This window comes from Zea mays, chromosome 5, assembly GCF_902167145.1.
Source record: "Zea mays cultivar B73 chromosome 5, Zm-B73-REFERENCE-NAM-5.0, whole genome shotgun sequence".
Taxonomy (NCBI): domain Eukaryota; kingdom Viridiplantae; phylum Streptophyta; class Magnoliopsida; order Poales; family Poaceae; genus Zea; species Zea mays.
Window position 1 is genome coordinate 80,074,712 of NC_050100.1, and position 10,789 is coordinate 80,085,500.

Consider the following 10,789-nt stretch of genomic DNA (forward strand, 5'->3'; position numbering starts at 1 on the left):
CCCCTCTCTTAGGCGTCACCTGTTTCCTACACCCGGGATCTAGATTGCAGTCGAGGAAATCTCGCAACCGGGAGCATCTACAATAGAGAATGAGAAGGAAGAAGAGAGAAGGGGAGAGCTCACCGGAGGAACCCTCGAGCGACGGCTACACCAGCACTAACGACGATACGGAAGTCGTGTCCACGTAGACTGATTCTGATGGAGGAGGCTTAATGTCTGTCCGAAGCGCCTAAGAGAGATTTTTGAGTCCATAACAACGTGTACGCGTCGTGCAGATTTCTAAATCGTCGAATCCCTTCTCATCTTCATTTCAACGAAGCCGAACATGTAATGTTTCATAATGGCAAAAATCTCTAGGTCAGGGTATGTGTATGTGTGTGTGGCTGAAAGACCTGACACCTGAGATGAGCAGACAATAAGCCGATTGGATTTGATTCTCCCAACTATACTTGCAATCCTTGAACTCTCTCAAGTGCGTGACTCGGATCTGAGATGTGCATGGCAATGGCATGAACCGCTTTGAGATTGTAATAATGAGGAGTACATTACTATCACCATCACTATTATTACTAGGACCACTAGTAACGCAACCCCCTGAACGTAACGTAGCTACATTATTCCAACTTCCACATGGCTACTCACAAAAGCTGATCCATGACACACACACACACACACCTCCCGTTCACCGCCAAGGCTTGCCAGCCCCCAAGACTCGACACCGGTACTCACCCAGAGCCCAAATCGGGAAGATGTTCCTGTACTGGGAGTAGCTTATCATGCAGTTCTTGTTGAACACTCCTATGATCTCCTGCGTTAGAAGGTGCAACAGTTTGTTATGAAAAAAAAAGATGCGAGAGAGATGCCCATGCAACCAGCGATTAACACTGGTCAAATCAATAAATAACACGAAACCGATATGCCTAGAATGCTAAGATGTTAAGACCACAGCTTCCTTTGTCTCAGCAGTATACATGCCTAGAATATAACCGACCATTTTTTACCAACTTCCTTCTAGAGCGAAGCTTTTAAACTGAGACTGTATCTGACTTGAACAAGATTAAGGGTACTATATCTCTGTGGACCGATTGTTACTTACTTGCTGAGGAAATTCTCCGTCCTCTGATTGTAAGTTGATCAAAACCTTTGCTGCTCGGTGTAGAGGCGTTGGATCTCTCTCGGCCTGTAACGGATGAGATGTAAGTATCCGGATAGTGAACATCCCATCAGAGTATCCGGAGCCACAATGCTGAATAACAGACCTGGCCCGCATCAATCAGCGCCAGCATGGCCCAACTAGTGTTCACCGCATGAGGCCGGTTGCCTTTGAGATTGGTGTAAACCTGATTGAGCGCGCCAAAAAATAGTTAATATAAAGGCCTTTCTGATTCCGAGAAGGCTATATGCATACAAGAATCAGCACCGCACCACCTGTTTTGCTCACTGGCACATTTTTTCTTTACTATATTAAAACATCAGTTTCAACGGTCGTCCCGCGTTAATATTTTTCAAAAAAACCCCATACATTTCTTTAGAATCAACTCGCACTTAAATAATCTCTTCTCTACTACTATAATAGGAGAGCTTACGTAAAAAATAAGTTGAAATTATGTATAAGTGAGTGTTTGAATCTTGGTTGTTGGCTCCACATTTACACCCTCTAAATCAATAGAAAACATATATTTTGTGCTTTATTAAATTTTATTTTATCCCATGTCATATGTATAAAAACCGTAGCAATACACGGGCATATGACTATTTTTTTTAAATGACTGGCATGTTTACTTTTCAACTGCTATCTACTCGTACCAACCTCTTCAGATAAAACGATAGCTCTAAATAGACAGGTTTTCTCTAGGTTTGGTACATTACATAAATCTAATAAAAGCAGGTTGCCCCCAAAAATCTTGACTGTACCACACAGGCGATGAAAAAACATTGCCAGTATATCCATAATACTGTTAAGTGCAATTATTTTAAAGAAACTGACAGGAGTGACTGAGTGAGTTTACCTGGTCTTGAGATGACAAATAGCTTTCTCCCCAACCACCGGAAGGAAGTTCTTTTGACAACAGAAAGTCGCATGCCTTTCTAATTGCAGGACTGTTCTCAAATGTTCTACCAGCAGCAATTAGTCCCTTCACACCAAACCAAGTGCCGTATGTGAAACAGACGGCCCAAGAGCCATACCTGTTGGAAACCGATACACATATGTAAGGCAATGAAGAAGGCTACCTGGATGGAGGCACCTTCCAAAATAACGAATCTGTTTAATTGGTATTTTGTGTTGCATGGAGTCTAAATACTGACCATGAACCATCGCTTTTCTGAATACTCTCGATGAAATTGGAAGCTTTGCTGATACAGTTATCCACCTCTTTCCTGCGGTGCCCAGGGTATAGTTTTTTGAATGATGTCAGGGCCTGAATTGCTGCTGATGTACATTCAACATACCTGCAAGATGGGTTTTATGTTTCTTCAATTTGTTTTATAAGTACAAATCAGCACGATGAAAGGTTACTGCATCTTACGGGTAATCAATCACAATATCCCCAAAGGTCTCAGCGGGATTGATCAGCTGGATAATTTAAGAAAGAATGTTAATAATAGATGAAACATGAAAGATTCAAGGAATGCTGATCAACTATTCTGTTTTGAAACAAAACAAATATCTTATCTAGCATGTATTCCTACTCAATAGCAAATGGGAATAATTACGAAATTCACAAATCCCTTGATTAATTTGGCGATTGGCGTTCTCTACTTCAGAAAGTAGAAAAGTGGCAAGTAACTTCATATTTCAGAGGAGAGCATGCAAACATTAGCTTAAAATACTGCCATGCGCATACATACGCAGACAAAAAAGTGTCTGCATTATGCGCATATGTATTTGCGGCTCGATGTGTGGAGGGTTTCGAAGAAGTTCATCCACCTACCTCCAACCAGGGATAAGATCTTGTGAGTTCATATGTCGCGAAACCGCCATTATCATTCTGCAAAGGTTAATGCAAAACAATGAGACATGATCCCTCCAATGGATTTATTCAAAACACATAAGAACAGTGGAATCAAGGAGAAACTGCATAGCAATTAAATAAGATATATGAACACAGTATAATAAAAGGGATGCTGCCAATTCAAGGAGTCTTCTTTTCCATAACGCACACAATGTTTACAGGATTGAGATTGACCATTGTGTTAAAAAATGATTCAATAGCAACAATCGCGAGAAGATGAAAAAAAATCAGGATGCTTACCATATAAGACATCAGACAACTGACAGCATCATAAAATCTATTAGCTTCCATCGGTTCACCAACAATTTTGGGAGAGATCCTTGATAACAATAATGAAGCCTGGAGTAAAAGAAAATAAGCAATTACTATTTATTAAAACAAATAATTATGAAATTATGACAATGTGCCAGACACTATACAGTCAAGAATGTTGGAACATTTTTTTCTCGAACGCGCAGGAGAGTTGCACATGATTATATTAAGAAGATAAAAGGTCCAAAATGGACGAGACAGGTACAAAAACAAGGCACCTCACGGTGGCCAAAAACGAAAATACAAAAAACAGTCCATAGCTAGAGAGCTGACAACAGAACACCTACAACCCTGGGATAGGGGCTGTTAGAAGATCCAAATTCTTGGCCCCAGCCAGCACCCACAAATCCCTCTCCTCCTCAGAATGCTGGAACATAAATATGAAGGAACAAACTAAACTTTGTTAGCTATGAGAGCACTTTACTCATATAGTTTATGTGGGAAGAATTAGAGATGCTGAAAGAACAAAGGATCCTAGATCTCAAAAGACAATTTAACCTTCTAAAGTAAATTTCCTTATTGGTAATGCTGATGACTGCATTCACCTTTAGTCCTTCAGCAGTGCAATCAGATATAGGCCAACCATGATCAGCAGTTGAGAATGGCCATGCACCTTTAGATGTGTGGCGGTACCAGTCATTCAGATCACCAGGGCAGTCATCAAGAACCTTTCATATTAAACAGCCATTTATCAGTGCTGTAAATGAACCTAAGATTGAACAATATATACAAAAAGGCATGTCGACTGTACCTGTGAATTCTTGATATAGTTGTGTGCTAGTTTAAGGGTAGGACCAAACTCTTCAATAAGGTTGGTAGCCACAATGGCTTGAACTGTGAAAGCTGTATCCCAAAGTTGGCTGCCATTATAACCCTACAGTGGAAAGAGCTGGCTCCATTGAAGACCCCAAAACAATTTGCCAATCTTACATGTTGCCAGGTTTGCTGCTGCAGTAGCTGCCTAATAGGAAGTTAACTAAGTAAAAGGAAATGGGCCACAGAACAAGCAATAATCACCTGCATCTTCATGCCATCTTCAGCAAGCCACAAGTAATCATAGACTCGTGGGATATGAAGTTTGAAGGCCTCCGAGTTTGGATCTTCAATCCAGCAAGCAAGCATATTCAATACCTGCACAGAATTTCTTGCAACAATCAGTCGAACAACGTTAAGAAATAAAATATACTGTACACTTATAACAAAAGTTTCACAATCTATGAGCATAAACTGGACATCATAAATTAGCAAAAGTGATTTAAGTCAACAAAAATGACAAATGAGACTCAAAAATAAACTATACTGAAGAGTCAAGACTGAGGAATCCATCAAAGACAAAGACATCAAGGCACTGACAGAAGGATATTTTTTGTTAATACAAATTGTTGGAGCAGAAAGAGAAAAACATTTCCATAATTTGAATATATCATTCAAGTAATGCTTATTTGGCATAATCCTATGTTGTTTCAAAGGACAGCGGATTGCATAACTGGATACAGTTAGCATGCATTTTTCATGAATACATGATACAGATCACATAACAATCATACTGAATAAGGTAGAAGAAGTGACACATCACATAACCCATGGCAGCTATTGTAATATTTAACAGAAATCTGTGGACCGGTAAGAATATTTTAGTCAGGCAATTCAGGAGAGTAGTGAGTTAATGTCATATTAAGCTAAGGCAGCACAAGCTGAAAATTAAAGGAAGCTATATCGAAGTTGCTAGCATAGTAGCATATGGCCTTGAGATGCTTGCAGCAAGAATAGGATAAAATAAGACCACACCTCCTTTTGTAAGGTTCAACGAGCAATGATAGGCCTTAATTTACCTTGTTTACAGGACCAATGCAAATATAACGAGTGTTCTCATCTTCATAATGAACATGTTGCATGACTGTTTCCAGAGCTTTCTCCCTCAATTTGCTGCCAGGCCAATGCATCATAACTGGTTCAACGAATTTATGGAGAGTGGCCCACAACACATCTTGAACGAATGGGTGTGGGTAGTACAGATCTTCCTGCAGCAGAAATGTATCGAAATTCCTTCAGACAGAATAGTCAGGATCCAAATTGAACTCCTCACAGCCGCAGAAAGATAAACATGAAAGTTCCTTTAAGTTTTCAGAACTAAGCATCTTTTCAAACAGCATCACTTGCCAGTTAATGACTGTTAAAGGGACTTTGAGACACATACTTACAAAAGAAGTACTGACCAAGATCAATTGGGCCCATCGTGGTAGTAACCAGTAAGTTACATGTTCTTTCTCGAACAAAATAAAAGGAAGAAAAGAGTTTCTAAGTATGATCATACAGATAAAGAAATCTCTTTAAGCTTCTTGACAGTTTATATATTTTAAGTAGAGTCACGACAAGGTTGTGCCAGTAACTAAGCGTACTCTCTTGGCAGTGGGATTTCTGAATAAGGACTAAGGACAGCCTTGGCCAAAAACAAGATCAACTTGAAGACTAATAGATAACTTCGTGGCACCTCATGTAATAAGTTGTGCACAATTTGGCCCATAGCATGAATGTATCAATGCCCATAAGAAACGTTATATACAAAAAAAGTTAACAAACCTTGGCACATAGGTTGCGGGCCTTGTCCCAATCAATCTTGCTGTAAGGGTCTTTGAAAAGTTCCTTCCTTAATTCCAACAGAAGTGGTGTGATTCGGCCAACAAACCTCTTCCCATAAATGTAGCACATTGGCAAATACACCATTCGACAATGACACCACATCCTCCCTGCAAGACATTGTAAACCACAAAAGCGTATCATATGAGAAAAAGGAAACAACAAAGAAACCAAGAGCACACTACTGAAAGACTATGGACCTATGGTAATGCAAAGTATATTGATTGTTGGCCGATTAGCACATTAAAAATAGAAAAAGGAATGATACGTAAATGACAATTTTATGATACACTAATACCATTGGTGATTGGAACATTCAGTTAGGGCTGAATATATATTGTTTAATCTTCAACATGTACTATATACAACCTTTAGAACCAACTTACAACTTAGCAATCTTTACCACTGAGTGATAGAATGTATATACACATTGTTGCGTACACGGCCGTTTAGCGCATGTACACGCTGTGTAAACGCTACACAATGGCTTACCATGTCCATTTAATCAGCCGTTTATCCCGTTTAATCACCATCTAGTCCATCTAAATAGCCATTTAGCCTGAATACATAGCTAAATGGTAGGTGACCGTTTAAACTGTTTAAACATTTAGGCTAACACTGGTAATATACACCTATAATATACTAGCTTTATGTACATCAAGAAAAAGAAAGCAGAACCTGGGTGAAATGGGAGGAGATATGGCAGTAGCCATACTTCTGGTGGCACCGGGTTGTTACCAGACCATTCAAATACACCTAGTACCTTTAATAAGCCAGGTAATTAGAAGGGGTTAAAGCAGATCCAAGAAAAGGGAAGCAGCTAATAAACAAATAAATAAGAGTCAATTCCCTACCGAAAGCCAAAACTTCCCCCACGATGTTATATATGTTGCTCCACCATGGTCTAATATCCAGTTTCGACCTTTCTCCATGGCTCCATCTCCACTATCTGGTCCCTCTCCAAGCAATCTCAAAATAACATAGGTCAGTGCTGAGCCGAACATGGTGCTTGGACCCTCAATGTGCAAGCCCCAGCCGCCATCTTCATTCTACAGTTGCAGTGATAAAATCAGATCACCTTCAGCCATTGTAGGGTTGACAAATTTAGAACTTGATCCTTGCCTGGTGATTATAAAGATACCGGCGGATCTCCTTCTGGTGTTCCAATGACAAGACAGTGTTTAGTGCTCCAGTCACATACAATGTTATGATCTGGACAAAGGGTACACACAATTAGTAGCTGTTTTGTAAACCAGGAAACATGAAACATAAGTCTTCCATGTAATCTAAAAATCAGATTCCTGCTACAATTTGCTAGTTCCTATTTCATGAGGCATCTAAATTGGTACTCACAGTGAATGCAAGAAAAAAAAAACATTGTGCTCATATAGAATATGAGGCATAAGATGTAAGAAAGCAAGATAGCACAATTTTGTCTTAAACATATCACAAGATTAATCACAGAGCACAGATTTAGTCGTAGGAATGCATATCCAAGTGAAGTAAGCAAGTTAAACATATCACTATAGAAGAAGAGTTGAAAGAGGCACCAAGCCTGGCATAAGGAACATAGGACCACCATAATCCCCAGGCCAGTGTCCATCATGTGCCTGGAGAGTAGAGAAACGGCTGATTGCCCTTTTCAATGTAGTCAACACAGCTTCCTCGGTCACATCTTCATGCTCACCGAGCTTGATGCCTGGAAGGTGAAGCTCAATCGAGTTTTCTTTGGCGAACTGCAGTGTGTAAACGGGAGCAGATATTTCAAATTGTTTCACAGAAACAGAGACTGCACAAGAAAGAAGCACTGGGCGCAGGACTGGACTAGATTAGTTGCCAAAATCTGTGCCGATTCTCAACCATTTCGTGGCTTGTACTAATATTTCCACGGACAGTGAAATGTTCTCTTTTCTGTGGAAGAATGCAACACGCTGACAGTGAAAAGGAATTACTGTATTATCTCCGACAACAACCATGTGCCGTGCCAAGTTTACATACTACAGCTGCAGCTAGACATCGCAAAACGTGCCGACAGTTACCTACGGTATTGTATGGAGGGAAAACGGAGGAAGTCTGGAATCGTGACAAGAGGAAGGATGATGATCATGCCTGCAACCTGCGAGAGCCAGTCAGCCCATCCCAGCTCGCATGCCGCGCATCAAAACTGTACAAGACTACAAGAGTCTCATGAACACAAGTTTTTATTTAGTTATCGGAAAAGGACAGATTCAGTGCGTGCGGGAGGCTCCATACAAGACTACAAGAATGAGGTCCAAGTCTTTCCGCATCTAGGAGAGGCAATGTAGGTGACTTGGTGTCTCGGTGAATATTCACCGCTGCACTAGGCCTCACTGAAAGGGATTGGCAAGTGGGAATTAACGTATCGTCGTCGGGCCCACGAGAATGTGTGGCAAGTAAGACTACCGCCGCCGCCGGTCGTTCGCAGCCCGGGCGCAGAACGCGCCATCCGTCACCGACGGACCAATCGAGACGGCGACACGCACGCGGGCGGGCGAGGGCAATGGCAGACGCGTGGGCGAAAGGGGTGGCAGGACAAGGCACAAGGCAGGAGCATTACGGGCGGCTAGCGACCGGCAGGAAGGCGCGGCCCACCTGGATGCGCATGAGGAGGTCGGCGCTGTGCTTGAGGTGGCCCCTGGTGGCGACGAAGGCGCGGCGCGCGGCGTCGACGGCGGGGTCGGGGTCGGCGGCGGCGTCGAACTCCCACACCTGGCGGCCGACGTGGGCGTTCTTCGTGCGTAGCCAGGGGTCCCCGCCCCCCTCCGCGATCCGCAGGCGCCACATCGCCCTCCTCAAATGCGGCGGGCGAGCGGTGGGGAAGGTTCCGATCCGCCGCGGCCGGCCGGTGCGTGGCTTGGCTTGGCTCCCGGCACCGGGAGGCCGGGATCCCCCTCTGTGGCGGGCGTTGATGAATGGCGAGGGGAGTCCAGGGAGGACAGTTCAGGCTGGGGAGTTGATTTGATTTGGGATTTGAGTGGAGTTCGCAGCAGTAGTCGTTGTTGTTCGGGACAATTGCATTTTTACCCCTGCTCACCACTCGGGTGTTTAAATTCACTATAGTTAATAGTTTAATAGTCCGTTAGTTAAAAAATTACTAGTGGAATTAACTAGCTAACCAATAGCTAGATAACTATTAACTAATTTACTAAAAATATCTAACTATTAGCTAGGGTGTTCAGATGTCTTCAACTAATATAAAGTATGACATAAATTCAATCATAATTTTGAAAACAATTATTTTAAATTGAAAAAATTGAATACTTTGAATTTGATAATAAAATTAAATTTAACATTATATTTTAACAACACTTTAATTATAATTCGTCAAAATTTTAGCTATAATTTGTCATCAATTTGAGAACATTTGAAATAGATGGTGTCAAATTATAGCTAAAATGCTATCAAAATTAGAATTAAAATGTTGTTCAATTTTTGATAAAATATAATGTTAAATTTAATTTATTTTTCACTAAATTCAAATCATTTGAAATTTTGAATATGAAATAATTGATTTTTAAATTTATGGTTGGATTTATGTCATATTTATACTCTAAACTTTTATATCAAAGTGGGGGTAAATTTATAAACAGCTCATAATAAGAGGGGCATTGGTGCAAACTGCAAAGTTATATGCTGACTTGACACTGTTATGTGCTTGTAACATAATAGGGGCAAGCGAGGGCTTCGTTTCAAAAAAGAAAAAAGCAACGGTGCAAAGTTCAAAAAACAGAGGTAAAATGAATTTAGAGTCGTTAAGGCGCGACCGTGCGAATGCCCCCTTGTTGTTTTCAAGGGGTGGCTCGTGATCGTGTTGTCCCCACGCGGTTAGAGATATAATCGGATTAAATACCGATGAATAATATCCATACCATTTACATCTCTACATGCGGCCATGCATGTGTGTCCCGGAGCAAATTTTTATATATTTTTAAAAACATGACATATTATATTTAGACATATAAATATGACACTGTTTTTTACATATTTCAGTTAGATTTAAAGTTGAATGACTAAAAATTGCTGTGTATGTTTTTTAAAAAGAAAACGTAGGAGCAAGATACGAAGTTAGAATACCATTTATATTCTTAATTTGAGATGGAGGGAGTAGATTTTCGTCGGGTAATACGAAAATCCCAGGTCGCCTAATTAAGACCTGATTTGTTTACTTCAGTTGGATTATGGTGAAAAGGCAGTAGAGTAAAATATCACTTATTTAAGTTTATTTCATCTTATTTGTAGTTCTAAAGTGATATTTATCCTCAGACTCTTTCAGTATAATCCAACTTATATAATGTAGGAGGGAACAAACATACCCTAAACTAAAGTTGAAAAACACCCAAGATCGTCTCATCTTTTATCAATCCCTCGTCACAAGAGAACCAGAGAAGCAGTGTCCTCACCAACTTAGTTTCGTAACGACTCCAATTAACACCCAAGGCAGGAGAATGTTGTTAGAGTTCAAAAACAATGTAGATCAACTTGCAAATAACAATCAAGAAAGAACATCTTGTTGGGCACTGACATGCTTGTTGGCGCCGATCCGGGCGTTAATCACGGCGTTAAGAACCGGCGGCGGTGCTCTATGTGGAGGCGTGGACGATCCGTGGCCAGAGGCCGGACGATTCGTGACCTAGCGCAGAGGTTGGTCCCCTGCCTGACGGGTCGGACGGTCCGCGCGTGCGCAGGGGCGACGGAGTTCGTCGGCAACGCTTGAATCTCGCTCCCGGGAGTTACCCCGTCGGGGAGGAGAGATCCTAGGCTTCGTCTAGGGTCAGCAGGCCGACCTAGACACCTCTAATCGACAT

The 10,789-nt window shown here is 41.3% G+C and overlaps 1 protein-coding gene across 1 annotated transcript; it reads right to left on the reverse strand.

The window, feature by feature from the left end:
* Positions 1-496: 496 nt before the first annotated feature.
* LOC100382426 (Cycloartenol synthase) lies at positions 497-8,916 on the reverse strand. The gene is made up of 18 exons (NM_001175169.1): positions 8,577-8,916; positions 7,514-7,699; positions 7,086-7,175; positions 6,818-7,012; positions 6,642-6,726; positions 5,907-6,073; positions 5,159-5,347; positions 4,344-4,457; positions 4,078-4,200; positions 3,872-3,994; positions 3,255-3,353; positions 2,934-2,990; positions 2,529-2,575; positions 2,308-2,451; positions 2,010-2,187; positions 1,260-1,340; positions 1,097-1,180; positions 497-808 (listed from the first exon to the last, which is right to left on the reverse strand). Exons 1-18 carry the CDS (start codon positions 8,766-8,768, stop codon positions 683-685), a joined length of 2,280 nt encoding a protein of 759 aa, NP_001168640.1. The 5' UTR covers positions 8,769-8,916; the 3' UTR covers positions 497-682.
* Positions 8,917-10,789: the final 1,873 nt, after the last annotated feature.

What these genes read in the sequence shown, in the direction of transcription:
- LOC100382426 (NM_001175169.1), bottom strand. Translation starts at nt 8,768, where the DNA reads ATGTGGCGCCTGCGGATCGCGGAGGGGGGCGGGGACCCCTGGCTACGC. An exon ending in CAGAAAAGCGATGGTTCATG is followed by an intron (nt 2,188 to 2,307) that starts GTCAGTATTTAG and finishes GGTTTCCAACAG; the next exon opens with GTATGGCTCTTGGGCCGTCT. An exon ending in ATTTGTCATCTCAAGACCAG is followed by an intron (nt 1,341 to 2,009) that starts GTAAACTCACTC and finishes GCGCTCAATCAG; the next exon opens with GTTTACACCAATCTCAAAGG.